Here is a 25,649-nt window from a genome sequence, read left to right as displayed (position 1 = left end):
CTTCCTTTTCCTGGCAATGAACTCACTCAACCACTAACCAGAACATGCCCTAATGTTACAGCAGTCTCTGGATAACAGAGAGAAGAAACGTCTGAAGAGAAGAAGGAGAAAGACTAACGAATGATCAACCCTCTCCCCAAGCAACCTTTCAATTCCCCTTCATCACAAAACGACATTGTTCTGATTCATCAACCCCCTCTGAGCAAAACGACGTCGTTCAGGTGGCCTACGTGGATCATAAACCGCCAGCTCAGCGCTCCGGTTGCTGAGTCATGTCGGAAGTGGGTGGGAGGACCAGGATTTCGCACGGAGCTCAATTTGGAGGGTGCAATTAGAGCATTTCGAAAGTGAGGGGTAACATTGGTGCACGGACCCAATCTGAGGGACCATTTTGAGAATTTACTCGGCAAATATCATTATCAAAAACGGTTCAGTTGTTCTTCAAAATCAATCTACAAAATACAAGATTAACCGGCAAAACGGTTGAACCCGACCGTTTTTTGAAAGGTTTGGCTCGCTCTTCTACTATTCAAAACGGCGCCGTTTTATGTAAACAAAAAGGCCACCGAGCAGATCAAAGGCAACCCTAAACCCTATCAGAGCAATCACCACCAGAAGCCCTAGCCGCCACCGTCTCCATCACTGATCTCCTCTACTTGGCCAGAGGGTGTCGTCGCCGCCGGGATTGTGATAGAAAGCGTGCCGTCGTCGCCAAAAGTGGTCTCTATCGATCAGCCCTCTTTTATAAACTATTTTTAATATAAAATTTTCAGATTTTTTTAAAAAAATTTAATTAAATTATTTATTCAAATTGGATTATTTTAATTTTTAAACGCGTTATTTTCAAATTTTTTAATAGATTTTTTGAAGGCTGATATTTATATAAATTTTTAATCCAATTTTTATGCACCCTAAAAATAAAAAACTCGAGCTAAAAAATAAATTAAAAACCCCAACGTTGAGAAAGCCACCACCTTCTTCTAACACCACTGCAACCCAAAAGCAAAACCCAAAGCACCCTTCCTCCACAGCAACAGCCACCGCCGCCGCCACTACCACCACCACCACCACCACCACCACCACCTATGACGGAACCGGAGCTCAACCATGCGGAGGACCAATCAAACAAGAACAAGAAGCTCCGCAAAAGGAAAAGGCCTCGCAAAGCCCAACAAGAAGCTCGCAATTCCGCTGATGATGAAGACCAAGAGCAAGAGCAGCACAACGACGCTAACAACACCGATGAAGTAGAAGAAGAAGAAAAAAGAGAAGAGAAAAATGTGATGCCTGGCGTTGAATCTGGAATCATGAGTTCCGTTTCATTCGATTCTCTTGAACTCTCTGATCCCACTTCCAAGGCTATTATGGACATGGGTTTCAATCGAATGACTCAGGTACATATAATAACAATAATGATGATGATGATGAATATATAAGATAAGATAAGAAATCAAAGTTATCGTACAGTTCTACTGAGTTTATGATCTTATAATGTTAGGTTCTGAGCTGAGCTTTTGCTATTAAAGTTTAGGTGAACTCTTGAGTTTGATTGCCTTGAATATCATGCTATAAATTGAATGTCTCAGTTACATATATACACAATGAATGGATTGCAAGGCTTAGTTTTGTTAATATTGGTGCGTGACTTGAATCATTGAATGGATTGCAATGTGTAAAATGCAGATTCAAGCGAGAGCTATTCCTGAGCTTTTGAAAGGGAAAGATGTTCTTGGTGCTGCGAGGACTGGTTCTGGGAAAACCCTTGCATTTTTAATCCCGGCTGTGGAATTGTTGTACAATGCCGAGTTTAAACCTCGTAATGGAACTGCCGTTATTGTCATATGCCCAACTAGAGAGCTTGCAATTCAGGTATAAAAGTGTTGCTGCTAGCACTGATTATCTCGTTTTGGAATTAAAGGGTTATTTTCCTAAAACAAGTTGCTTTTTATTTTTGGAGACACATGCGGTGGCAGAGGAATTGCTCAAGTATCATTCACAAACTCTTGGATTAGTTATTGGGGGATCAGGTAGAAAACGAGAAGCTGATCGCATTGTTTCTGGGGTAAATCTGTTGGTGGCTACACCTGGTCGCCTACTTGATCACCTTCAAAATACAAAGGGATTCATATACAAAAATTTGAAGGTAAGTTGTTGATCTTCCGTAGAGCTGTTTCTCTATTTTTATTTGTTATGATATGCAGCATTTGGTTTTTTATACCAATAAACAAGTGATGTTAATCATGCTATTATGGAACATTCATTTAGTTGATGTCCTTGCTGTGCAAGTTTTTATGAGAAATCCTGCCTTGGGTCTTTTGTATCTATGAAAACTTCAAAAGTAGACTGATGTAGGATTAAGTGAGAAATGTGGGATGAAATGGAAGATGGTGGAATTAAAAGTGGGAGATGAATGCTGAAGAAGATTTTAGAGGAAACAGTTATGAAGTTCCTTGAATCCCTGTGCATAAATGAATTTTTTTTTAAATGGTTTTCAATACAGCACAAAGCTTTGTCATTGTTCTGCATGTCGATGTCTGATATTATTATCGTGCCCCTAGTGTTGCTGCCTGCCCGTTATGCATTCTAGGTTTATTTGTTGGTGATGAGGAAACAGATCAAGAATGCAAATAGGAAATAGGAAGGGAAGCACACTTTTTTTCCTTTAAGGCAGCACTAATTTCTTTACTAGCCCTTTTTGACAATCTGCTTCATGAATGTGAGGGATTCCTGATGTACTCTTTCAGCAGATCATAAGCAAGCCTGCTGGCCTTGCAATCATTAATCAACTTCAAGGCTTTCTTTCTTTCCTTCCTTTTTTGTGATAAAACAAAACATAATATTAACAAGTAATGTATACATAGAGATTATACGACAGTATATCCTCAAAAAAACAATGGGATAAACAAAAAATACATCAAAAGAGCAAAGCTCTCCATTTTCCATTTTGGATATTCTTGATTTCACTGCTTTTAACTGGCTCGTATCTGAAATTTTACTTTATATTTTTTTTTGGGAATTCTATATTATGTTAATCTGCTTATTCTGAGCACTTGCATGATTTGGCAGTGCCTCATTATTGATGAAGCTGACAGGATATTAGAAGCAAACTTTGAGGAGGAAATGAAGCAGATCATTAATATACTTCCAAAGGTATTCATTCCCCATCCAATTTAACAGGGTTATGAAAGTATATTCATGAAATTGCACAATTTACAGTTTCTTTCATTTTATACTGCCTAGTGAGTTCAATTTAAGTAGGAAGTCCATAAGAAGCTATCTAACATGGCAAGGGAGACAGGGTGAGGGATTGGTAAAGAGAGATAGGGATGGAGAGCATCTTCATCCATTGATCCTCCATACTGCTAACTGCTTAATTTACATACTTGCAAGATTTTTTAGGCCCAAAAGCTTTCATTTCTTTCTTCTGGTAGGTTAATAATTTGACCGTAACATGAGTGGTCTTGTAGCTAAGATGTTTTAGGTTTGGGACCAAGTTTTATTGGCTGAGAAGTAATATGTGATTGCCATATCTTCAGCTGATTCCCCCCTTTTTTCCTGATGTTTATTATTCTAGCTATAAGTTTACATGTAGTTTATGGTTTTTACCTATTGTCTATGACTCTGGTTGATTAATCTTCTTGTTTGACAGACTAGGCAAACAGCTTTGTTTTCAGCTACGCAAACAAAGAAGGTTGGTTCTCCATTACTCATCATGCTTCTTCCTCCGTAACAATTCCTTCTTTCAAACTTGTTCCTTTTCTCAGTTTTTTTTTTTTTTATAATACTAATTCCCCCCCTTGGTAAGTTAATAATTAACACACAAGGCATATTTGAAAGCTAGAACTCTGGAAAAGGTTACTTGAATATCCATGATTCTGATTCTCTCCCTGTTAATATTACAGGTTAAGGATCTTGCCCGTATGTCATTTCAGACAAGTCCTTCCAATATTGATGTAGATGATGGGAGAAAAAAGGTGTTGTATTTTCACTTTTTCCATGAACTTTTTGGTGGACACTTTGGTGATACCCTTTGTGAAGCTTTTTTTTTACGCTAACACAATATTGACAAGATCTTCATCTAATTAGGTCACAAATGAAGGATTGCAGCAAGGCTATGTTGTTGTTCCATGTGCTAAGCGTTTTGTTGTTCTATATTCATTCTTGAGGAGGCATCAATCGAAAAAAGTGATGGTCTTTTTCTCTTCATGCAACTCTGTGAAATTCCATGCAGATCTTCTCAAGTGTGCTGGATTGGATTGCTTAAGTATTCATGGAAAACAAAAGCAGCATGCCCGAACAACTACATTCTTTAATTTCTGCAAAGCAGAAAAGGGGATATTGCTTTGTACTGATGTTGCTGCTCGTGGACTTGACATACCTGATGTGGTACATTATTTTGTCTTACTAGATTAAGGATACTTCTACTAATTAATTCCTATTTGACTATTTGTTTAGGCTGTTGAGGTACTTCCCAAAATATCTTCAGTTGATTTTGTTGGCCCCAATGGCCTATAAAGAAATATAGGAAGAAAACTACAGATTTTAAGCTTCCTTTTTCTCTTAAAAGATTAAAAGGGGGATTTTGGGGGAGGATTAGAAAAGGGGAAACCTGTGCCTTGTGATACTTTAGGATAAGCCTAATATTATAGAGTTAAGAATGCTGGGTTGGATGACTAAAAATATGCATAAGCAGAAAGTTGGTAGAATTTTACCTTTAGGTTGTTTAGTCATGTGCAAGAGATGCATAGAGGCATAGAATCCCCAAGAATTGGGAGTAGATCAAATAAAGTATAGCCTAATAACTAGGGATACAGGGCAACCTATAAAAACTATGAGCAAAACCCTTGAGAAATATTTAGATTTTTATTGTTTTACAACAAACTTCATTTTGTGACACAACGGCACAATGCTTAGTTATCATATTTATTGGTAATTGGAAATGATTTCCCCCTCCTTTCCTGCTTTGTAGGACTGGATTGTGCAGTATGATCCACCTGATGAGCCAAAGGTGTTTCCTCGAGTTCATTGATTTTGAATATCTGATACTATTTGTATCTTTTGTATACATTGATGAACAATTGTAACATGTTTTCCCACATTGAATCCAGGAATATATCCATAGGGTTGGTAGAACAGCTCGTGGGGAAGGTGCCAAAGGAAATGCTTTGCTTTTTCTGATTGAGGAAGAATTGCAATTTCTTCGCTATCTTAAGGTCAGTTTATTTATATAGGGGATAATATAGATAGCGTAGTGAGTCTTTTTTCAGTAAGTGGTGAGATCAAGAAACACAACAAAACCATGTGGATTGTGGAGTGATCAATCAGATTGTTGAACTCAAACATTATCTTCTTGCACTTGCATTATGCAAGGAAGTTTTAACGTAGGTATCTGACGAGTTATTCTTAGATTGTCCTGAATCGTTAAATATTATACTTATACCAATTTCAGGCAGCAAAGATCCCTATGAAAGAGTATGTATTTGAACACAAGAAGCTTGCGAATATACAGTCTCAACTGGTATATTCTTGCACCCTCAAAATCTATTTAAAATTTGTGTAATGAGGTAACCAATTGCTGGTTATCTCACACATCATCTGGATTGTGCAGGAAAAGTTGGTTGCGGGGATCTATCATTTGAATGTTATGGCTAAAGACGCGTATAGGTCATTTATATTAGCATATAATGCCCACACCATGAAGGATATATTCAATGTTCACCGCCTTGATCTGCAGGTAGTTCTTCATTTACATGATGTCATTATCATGATTTTCGGAACATTGTGCATATTCATGAATATATGGTGGTAACAAGTTACTGTATGGCTTTTGCGTAGGCTGTTGCTGCTTCGTTCTGTTTTTCAAACCCGCCGAAGGTGAATCTGAACTTAGACAGCAGTGCTTCAAAGCATAGGAGGAAAATACGCAAAGTGGAAGGAAGATTAAGCAACGGAAAGACAAAATAAGCTGCAACAATTTTTGAAGAATCACCAAGGAGGCAACCCTCAAAAAGTTTTGTTACAAAAATGTTTTAATGGTTATTTTGATCTTTTCATTTTTTAATCCTATCAACAACTTTCAGTAGCAGCTCATGAGAAGGAATAGCTATATTGAACTTGAGCTATCATGATCCTTGTTGGCCCCTTATATATAAATTTGTATTTGTATCTACCATTTCACTAACAGTTCATCCTAAGAATGAAATTAATGTCAACTCTCAAAAGTTATCACTGGCGGTTTCATTTCTCATATTCTATTATTGTTTCTTCGGTCATCATTTGACTGCAGATGTTCTTGTGGTAAGAAGTATTTTTTATTTATTTATTTTATGATGTCTTCTTGTGCATTATTAATAAACTTTTTCTAAGGCAGTATTACTAGAGTTTAATTTTAGATGTTTTTGGTTTGTTTTGTCTTGTCACTTGCCAATTTACTAATTCAAAATTAAACGATCATTAATAATACCAAATTACATGGTACACCCTTAACATCCATCGAGTTAAAAGTATTCTCAAGACTGAGAAATTAAATCGGTAACAATGTTACTTTTTTCGTTAATTAACATTATACGAAGTATAGAGGGTACAAAATAATTCTCTACAAAACATCAATAGCTTTAGCTTAGCACTTGTTATGTATGAAGACAAGGATCTCTTTAACTAGATCAATCATTAGTTGTGTTCCTTGAAGTTGGTTACTGCCAATAACTGTAAGATTAGAATCTTTTCCTTCTACAAATGATAGGCAAACCGTACCTTCGTCTACCCTTAACAACATTTGGTCATTGTTCATGTTGAAGGACACAAAATTTTCACCTGCAACATTGCCATTTTCAAAGTGCAATGCAATTGAAGGATACACATTAAATGAATCATCCTTATAACAAAGTTCTAGGTCTTCATGTGCTTGCTCCCTTGTAAGGTTGTGATCAACTTTTCGTATCTCTAACTTGAACACATTATATGCTTCACTAGGTAAATATGTTGCGATTGATCCTATATCCAAGATAACCCCACCATCATAATTAAGACCATAGCCCCAAACACTAGATTTCACATCTAGCATAAACCCATTAATGCTTATACCAACAAATTGCAAAAAGTAATAATTAGGGTACCCACTATTTTCTCTCAAAGGGACCATGATGATGGAATTGTCATGTTTATCTATTTGTGGTGCCCTATCATAAAACTCAAGTGTTGAGGCTGTTTGTGATCCAAAATTCACAAGGCAAAAAGAGAACGCCTTTGCATTGAGTTGGCTTTGCAAAGAAAGTGGGCCCCTTCCAAGGCCCAAAACACCTGAGAATTGGGCCCTATATGGGCCCTCATAAGAATCACCACACCCCATTATGAATCCCTTCAATTCATTATTAGAACGCTCAAAATTTAATGTGTCAATTACCATAGTTCCAAAGGAGCTAGATTCCTTACCATAATTCACATTATACCTACATGTCCATGAGGTGCAATTTCCCAAAAGCTCCTTCATCCTTGGGTCCAAGCATGTCTCAGAGTAACAACCAAGTTCTCTGAAAGTACTTGATTCTTTGGTATTGAAGGGAGAGCGTTGCATTGGGTAACAATTGCTACAAGGGTCACATTGGGTCCAAGTGATTGGGCTCCCTAGGTCCATTTGAACAAACGCAATTTGAACTGGAGTTCCAATCCACAAGAATAGTGCATAGGAATCATCAATAGGGTATGTATCTACTATAGCACCCATTTGAGGCTTGAGCATTTTACTATGGTATAGTGGGATGCTAATTTTGGGAATTGGAGAGAGTTGTGGAGTAGAAGTAGAGGATGATGTGGATAGAGAAAATCTTATTGTTAACAATAATACACACCAAAACTTTGAAATGATTTCCATTGTTTGCAACTAGTTGACTACCTTGTTGCAATTTCTTTTCTTTTGTAGTTGGTCACATGTTTTAAATATTTCGGTTTTAAATATGCAATAAGTGATTTTTAACTAATTTATTTTAACTATCTATCCCATCTTAATTGCATGAGAAATGTTTTTTTCCCAAATATTTGAGAAACAATAGAAATCATAAAAAATAAGTCTAAAGTTATTTTATTTTGTATTTATTTTATATTGTTCAATTACCAGTGAAATAATTAGATAATATTAAATGTGATAAATGCATAAGTATAAATATTACATATATGAAATTATAGATATTAAATTAAATTAAATTAAATAATTTTGGGTTATTATCTCTTTTACATTACTGATATTTTTTATACTTATTTTTTTTGTATATTAAGTTAACTTAATTCATTTTTAGATAGAGTATGAAAACTAAAATCTCACATTTCATCTAATAATAAAGCAAAATGAGTCGACATAGTAGAAAAATCAGTCTAATTTTGTTAGAATCTTCATGATTTGGTAACTCATTAAGTTGACATGGTTCACATGAAATATTACAATGTTCATATATTAAGCAATTAAACACCATGCCATTCTCAATTCAAACCTACCTATGTTGTGTCATCCGGCATTTTGTCATATTTCCTAAGATATTTTTATATATCATTTTTCTTTTCAACTCAATTTAGTCATTTTTTAGTACTTTGGAGTTGAAACATCCAAGAGCTATTCATAAATATATTTAAGAAACTTCAACTATTAATAATCTGGGGAAAAAAAACTGTATGGTACTCTAATTGGATTTAAGAACTTGGCATCCAAATACGAACTACACTTTTCAGAGATGTTGTTTTATTTTCTGATAGGTTAAGTACGATTTTAGTTTTTAAGGTAGAAGTTGAAATTTTTTTTGTTTTTAATTTTTTTTTGCATACAAAATTCCTAAAGTTTAAAACAAAATTTTAAAATTGTCATTTTTACTTAAATATTAAAACTTTGGACTAAATTACTCATAACAAAAAATTATAAAAAAAAAAGAAAATAAAAGTAACAGAGTGTTTCTGTTCCTGCAAAAGGAGAAGAAAAAAAGAAAAAAAGAGAAGAGAAAAAGAAAAAGTTGTCCACAATTTATTTCCACTTCTTTTTCTATTGTCATTATCATATGATTTTAGTGCCTAAAATAAAAATAATTTAAAATTAAGTTAAATTTTAAAAATAATTTTGTATAAAAAAAAGGGTTAAAAATAAAAAGATTTTCGACCAATATCTGAGTATCAAAATTGTAAATAATCACTTAGGTGAGGGATGTAACATAAATGTTGCTTTATTATCCTTTGTAACAATCTTCACATTATGCCGACACTAATAATTATTTTAAAATATAAGAATGGTGCATTAAACTTAAACGTCACAAAACACAAATATCATTAACGACAAAACGAAAGTAACAAAGAACAAAGAATCAGTAACGTGCTCCGATTCCTGTCCTAAAGACACTACGCTTGTTGACCACATATAAAAAAGAATGATACCAAATTGACCAAATTGATTTGTAATAATTTTTTGTATAGGTAAAGTATTGTTTTTGTTCGTAACGTTTGGAGTAAATTCTAAAGTTGTTCGTAATATTAAATCGTTTTATTTAAATTTTTTGTATTTTAAAATTTTTTAATATTGTCCTGCCATTAGAGATCTGTTAATAAAATTAACGTCGGTATAAAATTGAGACAAATTTAAAACATTAAGAGCGTAAATAGTACAAAAATGTTGAAAAAAATGATATATAAAAATAAATTTTAATTTTATCCTTCAATAATATTAAATTTTTATTGTACATAATTATTCAATTATTTTTAATCACATTTAAGTAAATTATACTTAATAACATTATTTTTATTTTAAATAAATTTATTTTTTATAATTTTACTTTTAAAGATTTTTACTCTTAAACATTAAAAAATTTTAATACATTAGAGACAAAAGATACAATTTATACTTTATTGTATTTGTATATGTATCACTTTTTTCTTTTTCGCAAGTTTATGTACTAGTCATTTTACAAACATTTCATGATGAGTAAAAATTTTTTAAGAGTAAAATTATAAAAAAATAAATTTCTTTAGAATAAAAGTAATGTGATTAAGTTTAATTTACTTACATGTGGTTAAAAAATAATTGAATAATTATATTTCGTAAAAAATTGATATTATTGAAAGATAAAATTAAAATTTATTTTTATGTATTGTTTTTGTCCCTAACATTTTCATCCTATTTAAATCCCTAACGTTTTAAGATCGTCTCATTTTTATCCTGCCGTCAATTTTGTTAACAAATTCCTAACGGCAGTATAACAGTGAGCTAATTTTAAAACGTTAAGAAATTAAATAGGACGATTTAAATGTTAGAAATAATATTAAAACTTACCCTAAATATTGGGGACAAAAATAATACTTTACTTTTTTGTATTGAATATTACTTTTAATATTTTTATTTTTGATAAATTGGTCTTGGTTTTTTAGAATAATAGATAAATAAATTTTTAATGAAACAAAATAACTTCTTCATAGCAGGCAGAAGAGAAAAATTTGTCTTTTTTTCCCCTAAACATTACTCCGTCCAATATAAAAGTTATTAGAATTTAGGAACTAATTTGAGGTATCACTATATCCGAAAACAAAAATATTATTTGCACAAAAATCAATTAATATATATTTATATATAAATAAATATTATTTAATTTATTTTTTAATATTATTTTATACAAATGACTGATCTTTAGTGTATATATAACATAATTATAAAATAATTCTTTTGACTTTAAACAGAAATTTATAAGGTGATTCTAATGCCAATATATTTGAATTAAGTTTATAAATAACTCAAATAGAAAGCTAGATTTAAAAACTACGGCTAAAATTTATTAAAAAAAAAAGAAATTATGTACAATTTGTCTTTACTTTTATTTTTATCCATAAGAGATATATGAAAATCAAATATATTTAATTAAGTGGTTTGTCATCATTTATATGATGTTGATACTCTTCTGAATTTCAGATATTAATATTTACAATACAATGTTATACAAGACAGAATGGCATACATTATTTAAATTAAAATGAAAGAATGTGAAGCCAGCAAGCAAGGTGCACTAGAGTTGGGTCCATTATCCAAATTTCAAAAAAAAAAAAGACCTTGCAGGCCAAATAAATAAAATTTTATTTTATTTTATTTTATTTTGGACGAGACTAGTTAAGGAGGGGGAGTAAATTCTCTCCAGTGAACAAAAAAAACTGGATGATATTCAATAGAAGATCTCACCCTTCATTGCATTTTCTCTCTCATTTATTTTTGGTCCCACTTGTATAATTAAAAGTGGAAGATTACATTTTATTCTCTCCAGTGACAAAAAAATTGAGAGGATCCATTTCCGTTAAGGAGGTGGGTTCGTAAATTAAGATGGTCGGGTCTGAACTTTAAAGAGTAAATTTGTGTGTCATTATTTATTAACCAAAGTTGATCGAGTGGTTAACTCACTCGTTCGCTTAAATAAATATTACAGATTTAAAAAGCTCAAATTTACGACAAATTAGTTCTTGACCTGTCGGGTTAAAAGATACTGTGGACAACCAAAAATTAAAAAAAAAAAGATAAATTAGTCTCTGAACTTTTATTTCGTGGACAAATTCGTCCCTTAAAATTTTAAAAAATATAAAAACGCTCCTCACTATTCAAAACGCATGACAGATGGGTCCTTCTGTACAAAATGCTCCCTCAAACGTAACAAAGATAGCTTATGTGGCGCTTATTTGGCATGTGATGTGCTTATGTGACGAAATAGTATCGTTGAGAAAACTTTGTGTGTCCGTTGTGAAAAAAGTCTGGGATAAATAGGTCCTTATCACTTAAAACGGCCCCGTTTTAGAACATTGGTTGTAGTCCTGGCGTTTAAACGTAATTCCAAAGAAGCCCATATGAATTCCACACAATTATTATTTGATACCCTAGCAGACATATGTATAATCTTTTTCCTCCAAAAAATACAACGATTGATCTTCTTCGTTTATTCATTTCGTGTAAGGTTGCACCAGTGAAACTTCGTTGGTGTAGTTTAGAGTGTCGTGTATACTGATAAGTACCTTTATTGAGAAACTCATTTTATTTGTGCTTTTTAACGTTATTTGCTATGCATGTGGTGGGTTAGAATTTCTGGGTAATGTAGTTAGTGAGGGACATGGAAGATGGGCTATGTGGGGTTTAGGGTTTAGGTAGGTGCTGATTAACTGATTTAATGATGTTTAGGACTAACCCTGGTAGATAAGTTTGGTTTGGAGTACATTATCTGAGTATTTTGTGATGAACAATATTGCACATGGACGATATTTTTGTGGTTCCTGTTTTTCATCATGGGGCTACTTTTCAAGGGTTTTTACTGGTGAGTTAGTTTAACTACATGGTAAAATTGAGAGGTTCTCACCAATAAACTTGGATTTTGTAAATTTCGGTAATTTGATAACATTGTTTAAAGGACTGGGATATCAAGCATACAAGGAAGCATGCTGGTATGATCCAAAGAGTAAGGATATAGAGTCAGGGCTGCATGTACTGAGGGGAGATGCAGGAATCAACCAGATGCAACAAACTAAGATGAAAAATAAAGACACTGATGAGTTTTATATATTTTTCGATCATCCTATTGATAATCCTGAGCTTGCAAAGGGTGCTGGTAAGAAAAATGTTGAGGTAGAAGTAGATGTCGTTCGAATTGAAGTGTAGGAATTGAATCAGTCGTCGACTGAATATGATAATTATGAGAGTGCAGAGGATGAGCTGTATGCACCTCCATCCTGGGTCTTCTGCATTGCTAGGCGTAATTCCTCAACCACAAACACCCCCAACATTTGACAAGTTGTATGTTTATTTCGAAGCCTGCAAACTGGGATTTAAGAGTAGATGCTGACCATTACTTCACCTGAATGGAACATTTCTTAAAACCTACCAAGGGGGGGACTATCTTCGGCCGTTGCACAGGATACTAACAACCAGTTCTATGTGGTTACATATGCAGTTGCAATATCTAAATCCAAAGAATCATGGAAGTAGTTCCTAACACTTTTACAAGAGGATCTTGGTGATGTGAGCAACCATGGTTAGAATTTTATGTCAGACCAACAAAAGATTAGTTACTTTTGTGTCAATTCTTATGTGTTCTGTGAGTTTGTGTGGATTGTATTTGTTTGTAAACTTGGAAAATTGAGGATTAATTCCTTTTTATTAGGACATGCTACTTGCACTGAAAGAGGTAATGCCAAATGCACATGTCAGAAACTGTGTCATGTGTATATGAAAAAATTTTATCAACCGATTCAAGGACTTGTATATTAGAGAAATAGTGTGGGACTGTGCAAGATGCACCACCATCTCCGAATTCAAGTCAACCACGGAAAGACTGAAAGAAGTGAACAAGGATGTTTAGGCCTAACTCATGAAATTTGATCCTGCTACCTGGGTTAGAGCCTACTTCATCCATGGTCCGAAAGTCGACAACCTAACGAACAATATATGCGAGTCTTTCAGTGAAAAGGTGTTGAAGTATAGATGCAAATCGATACTCACAATGTGTGAGGAATTACAGTGCTATATCATGCGGCGAATGGTTCAACACAAGAAACTGCTAGGGACTCATGAAGGAAAACTTGCGCCAGCGCAAGAGGTTGAAGAGGCTCATCAAACCAAGTAACAAATGGAAAGCGGAGTGGATTGGTGATAACGAGCACAAATGTTTTGAAGTGACGTACACGTGATCCAAAGTCAATGTGGATCTGATCAAACATAACTGCTCAGAGTAACCCTGATGCAACCAACCCTCTTCATGTTGAACAACATTCTACTGACCATTTGTTTGCTGATGAGATATTTTCTGATAGACTTTGTTGGCTTTTATTTTTTATTTTTGAGACATTCACAATTATTCAAATTTGCTGCAGAGTAATCCGAATACAACCTCTGTCCCGATGTCTGAGCAAGCATCTGGACCATCAGTAGTAGTGTCTGCGACACCATCAAGGCCTCCACAAGCACAATTTAGGCCTCCAGCCCAGTCTTCATCACGGCCAACTCTTAAACCATTTAGACCTAAGCAATCCATAAGGAGAAAGCCTATGGGAAATAAACCCTCTCCATCTGGACCACATACCCAACCTGAACAGCATCCATTCTCTCCACAACAACCAACTACATTAGGAGTCTCTCTACAGACTTTGACATCAACAGGCAAAACAACTCAACGACTGTTTAAATTCATCCCCATTTCAGGACATAACAAGCCTAGTAGTTAACACTACATGTTTAAACATCAGTTATGACATCAACATCTTTTTGGAAATAGTGTGATTTACCAAGCAACTCTTTTTGAAAACAATATGATTGTATAATTTGCAGACTTAAGTTATGCTTTATTTTGGCAGACTACATGTTTAGACATCTTTTATGACATTAACATCTCTTTCATGAGATTAATATATGCTTTACTTATCTAATCATATCTTTGCAGATTATGCCAAGGCAATAGCTTCATGCACATTTTTCATCAGTTGGCTGGATATAACATTATTTAATACATTATTTTTGTCTTAAAAAGATACAACTCATGGTAATTAATTCCATACCTCATTACAGCATTTTTTCTAACCTAATTTTCCACTTTTCAACCAATTTTAGCAATAATGGAAGCAAAAATTATACTAACCAGTACAATAACAACCCAATACACATTAACATTTTTCTTTCTCTCTAGATGTAACAGCTTCTTCTCTAAATTAGTTAGTCTCTATTCCACTATTTTTTTTCAAGATACACTTTTAGATTATCAACCTCATTCTCAATCATAAATTTGTCTTTAGCTCCTATTATTGCAACATGATCATCCAGCCATAAGTAGAACTTGCAATGACTGGAATTTTTCAATTGCATGTTCATCATCAAAACAAAAATCATATAAAGAAAATCCGTTTAATCAAACTCAATAAAACAAAATCACCAACTTACCTTAAAGAATGGACATCCAAAGAACAATCTATTAGGGTTCGTCACTGTCCACGATTTGTACAATATAGCATACACTCTGCATTTACATGTTGGAGCAATCTCGTCTTTCTCCTCTCCAGCTTCTACGCATTTAATGGTTGACGGCAGTAGAACCCGTCGTGTGTTGGATGAAGTTTTCTTACTAACCAGTGAGCACTGGGATATACCACCACTCTCAAGCTCTCACAGAAACTACAACAGTTATGGCGACTGGGTTCAATTTGAAGACATAGGGTACATAAACAACACGACGTCGTTTTTTCATCTAGGGACGAATTTGTCCCTAACATCAATCGATATTTACACATGTACATCGTTACGGTAGTGATCCCCCGTCAATGTTAAATAAGCGCCACATAAGCCGTCTCCGTTACGTCTGAGGGAGCATTTTACATAAAGGGACCATCCGTCATGCGTTTTGAATAGTGAGGTGCATTTTTGTATTTTTAAATTTTGAGGGATAAATTTATCCACAAAATAAAAACTCAAGAACTAATTTATCTTTTTTTTTAAAAAAAATTTTAGTCATTTTATTCAAAAAGTTTTTTCTATCTCTTATTATTTCTTCAAATTTTCACTTCACACCTTTTAAACAATCTTAATAGGTCTCAACTAAAACTACTAGAGTAAGATATTTGATAAAAACCTTATAATTTTATTACTTTTAAATAATGATTTTAAGTAATGAGTCAAGTTAAATAAAAAAATTTAGATGTCTCCGCAAATTTAATTTATGATGGAAAAAAATGAGGAAAAAGCCTTATAAACTTGTGAACATATTCAAAGAAAAAAAACCTGCATTAGATCAATAAAAAGTTCTCTAAATACAAATTCAGTTATATTTGATTTATAGCTATCATTGCCAGATATTTAATTATTTTATTATAAAATATTTGATTATTTTTATGATTGATTATTTACTGAAAAGTTATAAAACAATATATATATAAATTTACATAAATATATGATAATTGAGTCTATAAATTAAATATGACTGAATTTGTATTTAGAGAACTTTTTATTGATTTAATGCAGGTTTTTTTTGAGTTAAGTCTCAAAGTGGTCTCTGAACTTGCATTCGAACCTCAAAGTGATTCCTGAAATTAATAATTACTCAAATTTGTCCTTAAAAATGTTATCCGGAACTCATAGTAGTCCCTAAAATAATTTTTTCGTCCTCGAAATTGTTCTTCGGGACTCATAGTAAACCCTAAAATAATTTTCGTCCATCCTTACTAAGAAATGACTAAAACGACGTTGTTTTATATTAAAAAAATACACCCCTCCCCCCTTTTTCAAAAAATACACCCCTCCCTCCCCTCCTTTCCCCATTTCCCGTTTTCCTTTCCTCTTCCCTAACCCTTTCTCACTTCTCCTTTCCCTTCTCCTTCTACGCTCCCCTTCCCCTTCCTCTTCCCCATTCCCAGTTCCCTTTTACACTCCCTTTCCCCTTCCCTAACCCTTTCTCAGTTCTCCTTCCCCTACCTCTTCCACGCTCCCCTTTCTCTTCCCCATTTCCAGTTTCCCTTTTTCTTTTCCAATTTTTTTTTCTTTCTTTTCCTTCCCCAATTTTTTTCTTCTTTTTTATTCCACACTCCTCTTCTCCTTTCCCAATTCATCCCTAGTTCTTCTTTTCTTTTTTCTCTTAGAAGAAAGAAAATAATAATTTGTTAATTCATAGAGAGATAATAGAAGATGGAAAGAAATACAGAAGGCAAACTTCCTGCAAGCGTTGCCTCTCTTGCCGCCGTTGTCTCCTTTCGTTGATTTACTTTTGGACCACCGTGGAACCTCCTCTCGTGCATGTGCTTCTTTTTGAGAATAAGGAGTATGACCACAAAGATATATATATATATAATGGTCTTCATTGAATGAAAATTAATAGATCTCATTTATTAAATTATATATATAGATGGTGCATATAGAGATATGACCATTGAACTGACTTACTCTGAGAATTCTTAATGGCTATAATTACCGCATATTTGTCAATAGGATATTCTCAAGATGAATATAGTAATAGAGTTTCCTTTGACCTGCGACTATCATAGTAATTAACAATGTATTTATTATACTTTGATTCCGGACACCTAATACCCTACGGTGCTAGTTGAATGGATATTGGGTACGGTTTAAATACTTGTAGAATTAATGATTAGTCAATAAAGAATCCATCAACTCTCGGTAAAGAGTTTGAGCTCTATGATTATAATGACTGATATAAATAAAACCTTGGCCAAGGGGATTGAATGAATGAAGAAATGAGTTTCTTAGGTCATTCACAGTTCATTATAATAATGATAACATGTTAGAATTTTACAATTAAACCATACTCTAAGGGTTAACCAAGAGATGGAAAGATGAAAGGAATTATACTTTGTTCTTTTGAGGTTCTTAGTAAAAATATATTACTTCATATTATCGGGTCGTTGAGAAGTGTTACTAGACGCCAACCTTGATTAGTAAATTTAGTATGACTAATTTACTACCCGCTTAGTATTGAACCTATGGGGTCACACACTAACGAGTGTTCTAATATTTGTTATAGAATTATTTAATTATTATTTTGATTTGATCAAATAAATAATCATATTAATTCAAATAAAATATTATTGTATTCTTTGCTAGCACTAAGAATATAATAATAATATAATAATTGAGAATATTAAATGAGATTTGAGAATAATTAGTTATTCTATTTTTGAATTTGAATTATAAATTTGGAAGAGATCCAAATCAATTATGTTTCAAATTGTTATGATATGATTCCTAAAATTTGAAAGATTCAGATTTGGAATTTTAAGATATAATTTAAATTTGAATTGAGATTCAAATTTAAAATCAATAACAAATCTCATACTATATATGTACGTCAAGAGTACAGGAAAAAGGTGAGAAAACAAACACAAGGATTTTATTCCTTTACTTCTACACACATAAACGTATGTGAGCCTGATTCTTGGAGAAGAATTTTATGGCGTGCAAAGAGTTGTAAGAGGTTTCTCAATTTAGATCAGATATCCATTGGTCAAAGAGTTGATACCAAAGGTTAGCCTCGGTGTGGATACGCATAGCGCCTTCGTACAATCGAAGGAGAAAAGAATTTTTGCTAGCGTACTCAGGTATTTAGATCTGATCTACTATATATTTATTATTGAAATAAAGTTTAAGCACAAAATAGATCTTTAGGATTACTTTCTTTTCTTCCGCCGCGTGTTATGAACAACATGGTAATCATTCACTTTTGCTTTTTTCTGCTCCGACGGCCTGCTTCTTTCTTCTGCTCCGCCGGTTTGCTCTGCTTCTTCTTCCCCTATTTATTCTTTTTTTAGTTGCTTATGTTTTAATTTTTGTTATTGATTGATGTGATGTTGTTGCATATTTATTGTTGCCACTGCTATGATTTATAAAAGTTTTTGTTATTTAAATCAAATTATTGGCTTGAGAATGATTATCGAATGTCTACATAAATTAATATGAATTTAATAGTTTAATTATTGTTTGCAATGATGATGATGTTGTTGTTGTTACCGTGAATTTGAAGAAGAAAAAGAACAGGGTAAAAAAGAAAATTGGTGAAGGTAATTGGAGATTATGCTTTTTTTTTTATAAATACAAAATGATATCGTGTTGGAGATTAGGATTTTTTTTTGTATAAATACAAAACGACATCGTTTTCGTCCTTCCAATAGTAAGAATGGTCGAAAATTATTTTAGGAACTACTATAAGTCTCAGTATAAATTTGGGGACGAATTTAAATAATTATTAATATCAGAAATTACTTTAAGGTTCGAATGTAAATTTAGGAACTATTTTAAAATTTAACTCTATTTTTTTTATGGCTGAATTTTATATATGTCGATAGTTGTAATATCAACCCAAGCATATATATGGTTATTATTTTATTTTGTTTTTGGGAGTGCAGATTCAATAGGATACTTATAGCAAATTTCCATTATTTTTAAATAAAAAAACCGAGATCGTTTTTGTTTTAATTAACAATCTCGTTGACGATAATACTAATTAATTTTTGTGATTGTGGATACATTGTTTAATTTGAAAAGAACGAAATAAACAACGAGACAATCATTATTTTATTTAGAGCGATAATGTTAGTTAAATAAAATAAATTTTAACTATTTTTTATAAATTTAGTTTAATTATTAAATATTTTTGTTTTCAGAGACGTGCCAAGTATACGTCACATAAATAATCCTTATAATGTTGAATTTTTATGATGACCGCATACTCGATATTATTAAATAATAATTAAGGTATAATTAAAGATGGCAAAATTTTTTGAAAGACGAAAATTTTTGTGGAGACCACTCCGAATAGAGATTTGATTGTGAAATTTTTTTTTGTAGAGATAGGGACAAAATTCTTTTCGGTGCGAAAATTTTCGCTTCGTCTATGTTCTTTCTAAAAATTTTTAAATTTATTTAATTGTTCTTAATAATTTATTTTTTTTATATATTTTTTATTTATTTCACATGCCATATATATATATATATAAAAACTCTAAATTCTTAATCTTCATTTCCATAATCCTTTTTCAATTTAGAGATCCCTAACGTCATCCATACTCTATTTAACCTCTTTGCAGCCACCCCCTCACCACTCTTCTTTCTCACCGCACCATCACCTCTCACTGTGTTGTCACTTTTCACCGCCTTGTTCTCTCTGTTCACGGTGTTTTTTCTCCTTTTTGAGGGTGTATCTGTTTTTCTCTCCACAATATAACATTCTTACTATCATAATATTACGCTTCTGGCTATACCCTCGCATGTTCTCAATACGAGTTTAAGAATTGTCTTAAGAGAATATATATAAAACGAAGAATGAATTTCAAAAAGTAAAGATCATCGTTTGTCTTATGAACCTTTTTAAAACCACGACATTTACTTATCCGAAATTCAAATTTCTCTTCTTCAATAAAAGAATTTCAAAGCTCAAAATAATATCCCATAACATAATCAAGTATGGCCTCCGGTCTAATACAAAATCAAGTCACCGCCTTCGACCCAACATATAAACAACTATTAGTCTCCAACCTAACATATAAACAAATCTCCACTCAGTCTTAAAACGGAATCAGTCATTGGCACAAACAATACAAGCAAACACAATTAGAGAACAGTCACATCAAGTACTACAATTAACAGTTAAACATAATTCATCACATAGGCAGACCAAAACACTTAAGCATACCCAAACAATAGCAAATAAATGCAATATGATGCATGCCTGTCCTACTGGCCATGAGGTTACGTGTAGGTTAAATTGTCAGAATCCGACTCATCCGATAGCGAACCTGGATATGGTCTCTCTGTTACGCATTTCCAACAAGAAGAATATTTCTGTCTCAGAGAGAGAGTGCCCTATCACCTTCTCATTGTGAGTATCATTCTGTCTAAGAGGGAGAGTGTCATGTCATCTGTCTCAGAAAGAGAGTACCTTTTCACCTTACAATCAGAGAGAACGTGGGCGGAACAACCTATCACATCTCTAAGAGGAACATTTCAAGTTTATCACAAGCTAGTTTCAGAGAGAGAGTGCCATGTCAACTTGCCATCAGAGAGATCCTCACAAGGTTGAGTACCTTGTATATCTCTTTCAAAAATTTATTTTCACTCAATCGAAAGTCTCAAATTAACTTCAATAACTCATCTCTAGTTTAAACATTTGAATTGAATTGCTTTTGAAAATCACTAAAAACTTTCAAAACCTTTCTCCAAGGTCACAAAATATAATTCTTTTCTTAAAATCAACCCAAGCCAAAATAAGTTATTAAATTAGATTAAATTATCTTAAATCAAGATTTATTAAATTAAATTCTACGGCAAAGTCTCTAAACTTTAGGGGAGTGACAACCAATCTTATTTTCTTTATAATGAAAATTTGAAATTCTCAAAACGATAATTAAATCAGATTTAATTGAATAGAACTCACTTTCGATTTTGACTAAATACCCAAGACCACCTTTATTTAAAACAAGTTGCCAAAGCCGATTTCAATTTCTTTTCTAAGTTTAAAACATTTTTTGGAGAATCAGAAATCATTTCATTACGTCAAAAGCAAATTCAAATAAAATGATTTTTCAATCCAAATTTTTCAAATAATAATTCAAACCAAGTCTTCTAATCTCAACTTGAAAAACAACTCCTTTAAAGACCCAAAAATCATCTTGTTTACAAACCAAAATCTTAATTGAAACCATATAATTATCTTTATTTTAAACAATTCTTCAAAGTCACAAGAGCGCTTCATAAATGAAGTCTTTTCCATGGTTCGTAAAAATCGGGTAAAACTCTTTTTCATTCAACCAAGTTTCCAAAACAATCACGAATTTCATTTACTCCTAGAAACCCATTTTCTTAATTAACCAAACAAAAATAAATAAATTCTCTTCTAAAATTTAAATTTTGTCACCCTTCTCGGATTCCATCCAAGCCATTCCTCAATCCTTTCCAACAGCTTTAAATCCAAATAATTTTCCAATAAAAACACAATTTAGATTTCCAAATATTAAACTATTTTCGATATCAAACCATTTCGAAATCAAACCAATTTCAATATCGAATCATTTTTCAACATTTCAAGAAAACCAATCCACCCACCACTAATTCAATAAAATTAATCAACAACTAAAACATCCAACCTTATCAATCAATCAATCAAAATTCTCAAGGACTCCAACCAATTAACTACTCATTATATCTCGGTTCCACAACAAATACAGCGACACTTCAACAGCAATCAATTAAACATTCTAAATCAATTGGTAAATCAATTCAACAAACAATTATATCAATAAAAAATAACTCAATGCAATCAATAAGACTCATGTCATCATAATTATAAATATTTTTATTGATATCGACTTGTAACAATTCTTGTAATTAAAACGAGTTTTAAGAAAAAGCCCCTACCTCGATCACGAGTTGACTACGCGATAAACTCCATTTATCTTATGTCGTAGCAGCGGCGTCAAATCCGACCGTTTTTTCACAGCAGCAACAGCCAGAAAAGTAGCATGCAAATACCGAAGGTCAACCCTAAGACATTAATGTCGCAAAATCCTCAGTAATATATAACAGAACAACGATTATAAGGGTTTCGGAGCAAACACAACTTATTGAGATTAAGGAAAACAAGGAAATGGAGCAACGACAGCTCCAGTGACCCTCATTGGCAAGGACAGAACCGACAGAAGCTAGCCGGAGCCAAGGCAAGCTGGTAGAAGCTCTGATGATGATGTTTTTCGGCGACGTCAGTACCTTGCGACTCCATGATGCGTGAGCATTTTGTACCTATTTTCTGCGTATTTTCTAGTCGTTTTTAGTTAGAATTTATTAAGTTTTATTATATTTTAGTGCAAAAATCCTCTTTGGATGCTACTTTGAGTGTTTTAGTATTTTTACTGATTTCAGGTGAAATTCGGAGCAATTTGGCAGAGTCTTATGCAAAAAGGAGAAGATTTGGTGCTACCCTTTTGGGCGCTAAATGCCAAGCTGGCATTTAGCTCCAGCAGGCCTTGCAAATCAGAAGCATCTCTGCCTTCTTGGGAGCTAAAAGCCCAAACTGGTGTTTAGCACCAGGCAATCCGAGTTAAAGCCCATCAATTCAAGGAAGCATCTTCAAGTGGATTTAGCTCTTATTAGTGATTATATCTTTTATTTTTGTAATTTTTATTTACAAACAATATCTTTTAGTTTTCGGATTTATTATTTTAATTTTATTTTCAAATCCAATTAGGTTAGATATAAAAGGAAAAAGATTCACCCTTGAGGGGGATCTTCTCTCTTCCGTAATTTTCAGAATCCTTGTTTTTCTGTATGTCATGAGCCACTAAACCTCTTTGGTTAAGGTTAGGAGCTCTGTTTATTTCTATGGATTGAGATTATTACTTTTCTATTTTAATTAATGTACTGATTCAGTTTCAAGAATTAATTTTGTTCTTAATCTTATAAATCTGGGTGGAACGGGAGTATGACTCTTATTCTAGATGCGTTCTTGTGACCCTTGAAAGAGGTTCCTCACCTGAATACAGCTTGAAAGTAAATTCCTCCTAAATTGCTAATTATTTGAACTAATCTAGATACGTGACATATAATTCGTTTAGCTTTGGATAATTAGGGTTTTTGTGGCCATAAACAAGATTTGAACATAACCTTCTAACCAGAATCAAGTGACCAAGGGATTGGCGGTTGATGAAGGTTAGAGGAGATTAAATCACTAAGAGATTATGGTTTATTCAGTTACAGTTTGTCATGAAATGAATATTGCATGATTAAAATAGTTAGTAAGAAAACTTAATCTAGAAAAATAAACATCTCCGATACCTTAACTGCTTTCTCTTATTGATTTTTCACCAATTCTCTTGTTTGCTTCCTTTACTTTTGAACTACTATTTAATGCTATTTCAAATCACCACACCAACTTTTCTGTCTGCCTAACTAAGCCAATCAGTCGGCCGTTATTGCTCAGTCCATCAGTCCTCGTGAGATTGACCATCACTTACCTAAGGTATTACTTGAACGACCCGGTGCAGTTGCCGATTCAGTTGTGGATATTCTAAAAATTCGCACCAAGTTTTTGACGCCATTGCCAAGGATTGACGGTGATTGACAACTACCAGTTGTCTGATTGCTTAGATTAGGTATTATTTTCTTTAGTTTTATTTGCTTGTTTATTTCTCTTTAAATTATTGAATTAGGTTTTGTTTATTTTCCATTACTTTTTGAAATTAAGTTTGGCGTCCCGTAATATTTTTTTTTTAATTTTTGAAAATATTAGTGTTCTTTATTGTTTAGTTTTCGAATTAGTAGTCTGATTTTTTCTGACTTATTTTTGAAACTTTTAGGTCTATTTCTTATTTTATTTTATTTTATTTTATTTACATAGGATACCTCACTGGAAATTCTCTGTACTTTAACGCAGAGATTTTTACTTTTCTTTGTTTTCTGTTTGTGTTTTTCAGAAACAAGACGAAGCTCACCATGAATTTAAATGGAAATGAGTAACCTAGAAGGACTCTGGGCTCATACATTGCCCCTACTCCTGATTTCTATGGGAACAGTATTGCTGTACTCCCATTGGAGAAAAAAATTTTGAGCTAAAGCCACAATTGATTACTCTGATGTAGCAAAATTGTCAGTTTCTTGGATTTCTACAAGATTATCCAAATTTATTCATCTCCAACTTCCTACAGATCTGTGATACTGTGAAAACTAATGGAGTGAATCCTAAAGTTTATTAGCCAATACTCTTCCCATTTGCTGTTAGGGATAGAGCAAAGCAGTGGTTTGATGCTCTGTCCAAAGAGAGTCTAGATACTTGGGATAAGGTGGCTAGCAGGTTTCTGAACAAGTTCTTCCCTCGTCATAGGCTGACTAAGCTGAGGACAGATGTTCAGACCTTTATGCAGGGAGATAATGAATCCCTGTATGAATCCTAGGAGAGGTACAAGTTGATGCTCAAGAAGTATCCTCCTGATATGTTCTCAGACTAGATCAGGGTGCATATTTTCTATGAAGTACTTTCTGACATGGCCAAAATATCTCTAGACAATTCTGCAAATGATTCTTTGCACATGAAGAAAGCGCCTGAAGAGGCCAATGATCTGATTGAGATGGTTGTCAATAATCAGTACTTATACTCTTCTGAGAGAATTTTAGTGAAGAAAGGAGTCATGGAGGTAGACGTTGTAGATGCGATCAAGTTCTTATCCCAACTAAATGAGTCTCATCACGCAGCAATTGAGTGGCATGCAGCGTCCAGTTGCTAATGTTCATAGTGTTTTTCTATATACTCCTTATGACATGAGTGGCAACTTTCCTCTAGGTGAGACGTGCAATTATGGCCAGTATACGCCTAAGCAAATCAATTACATGGGAAATTCCTCCAAAAATTTCAATGGTGCTCTTTATCCTCAGACTTTTAATCAAAGATGGAAGAATCACCCAAACTTTAGATGGGGACAGCAATCTCAAAGGCAACAACTGAACTATGCCAACAATCTTCAGGACGGGTTCAACCAGAATTATTTTAATAATCTTCCTTTTCAACATTCTCAGTCCCAGAACGGTCCTGACTTGGCATCCATGAGAACTATCTAAGAGCCAACATAGCTTTATGCAGAAAATTAGAGCTTCACTCTGAGATTTAGAGATGCAGTTGGATCAGTTGTGCAAGCAAATACCCGAGAGATCTAGTGACATGGTTTCTAACTCCAGAAAACAGTGCCGGGATGTTCAATTGAGAAGTGGTAAGATCGCGGGGTCAGGAACTAAGATTGGTGATAGGGATGTCAATGGGGCGGGGCGGGGGCGGGGGATGCTTCCCTACTCCCCGTCCCCGCCCCCAGAATTAATCCCCGTCCCCGCCCCATTCCCCGTCATGGGGGGATAATTGTCCCCATCCCCGTTCCCCGCATTCCCCGCGTTCCCCGCGGGGCCCCATTCCCCATCTCCCTATATTTAACATTCATATGAAAATTATAGTAAAAAATATCAAAAAAATAAAAAACAAACTAAAAAATATTATTACAAATACACAAACATATCTTATCTAAGATTATAAGTCCAGAAATACAACATAGAAAATCATAGTCCATAAAATAAAATCTTAAAATGCAACTTCCATTATAAAGAAAGCAATAAAACAAAGTCTTTAACATCAAATATT

At 33.4% G+C, this 25,649-nt stretch overlaps 2 protein-coding genes across 2 annotated transcripts; one reads left to right on the top strand and one right to left on the bottom strand.

Moving 5' to 3' along the window:
• Positions 1 to 1,039: 1,039 nt before the first annotated feature.
• Positions 1,040 to 6,240, top strand: LOC107470943 (DEAD-box ATP-dependent RNA helicase 51). Its single transcript, XM_016090364.3, has 12 exons — positions 1,040 to 1,394; positions 1,684 to 1,869; positions 1,958 to 2,143; positions 3,067 to 3,150; positions 3,650 to 3,691; positions 3,903 to 3,974; positions 4,087 to 4,386; positions 4,970 to 5,008; positions 5,109 to 5,213; positions 5,450 to 5,518; positions 5,609 to 5,734; positions 5,836 to 6,240. The coding sequence occupies exons 1-12, from the start codon at positions 1,086 to 1,088 to the stop codon at positions 5,962 to 5,964; spliced, it is 1,647 nt and encodes a 548-aa protein (XP_015945850.1). The 5' UTR covers positions 1,040 to 1,085; the 3' UTR covers positions 5,965 to 6,240.
• Positions 6,241 to 6,619: 379 nt separating this feature from the next.
• On the bottom strand, positions 6,620 to 7,723 carry LOC107470856 (aspartic proteinase nepenthesin-2-like). Its single transcript, XM_016090277.3, has one exon. It carries the CDS (start codon positions 7,721 to 7,723, stop codon positions 6,620 to 6,622), a length of 1,104 nt encoding a protein of 367 aa, XP_015945763.3.
• Positions 7,724 to 25,649: the final 17,926 nt, after the last annotated feature.

Source organism: Arachis duranensis, chromosome 10 (assembly GCF_000817695.3).
Source record: "Arachis duranensis cultivar V14167 chromosome 10, aradu.V14167.gnm2.J7QH, whole genome shotgun sequence".
Classification (NCBI taxonomy): Eukaryota; Viridiplantae; Streptophyta; class Magnoliopsida; order Fabales; family Fabaceae; genus Arachis; species Arachis duranensis.
Note: the sequence above shows the minus strand (reverse complement) of the source record. Positions and strands in the feature narration are given on the sequence as shown.

What these genes read in the sequence shown, in the direction of transcription:
- LOC107470856 (XM_016090277.3), bottom strand. Translation starts at nt 7,723, where the DNA reads ATGGGTGCTATAGTAGATACATACCCTATTGATGATTCCTATGCACTA.
- LOC107470943 (XM_016090364.3), top strand. Translation starts at nt 1,086, where the DNA reads ATGACGGAACCGGAGCTCAACCATGCGGAGGACCAATCAAACAAGAAC. An exon ending in CAGCTACGCAAACAAAGAAG is followed by an intron (nt 3,692 to 3,902) that starts GTTGGTTCTCCA and finishes TTAATATTACAG; the next exon opens with GTTAAGGATCTTGCCCGTAT. An exon ending in AATTTCTTCGCTATCTTAAG is followed by an intron (nt 5,214 to 5,449) that starts GTCAGTTTATTT and finishes TACCAATTTCAG; the next exon opens with GCAGCAAAGATCCCTATGAA.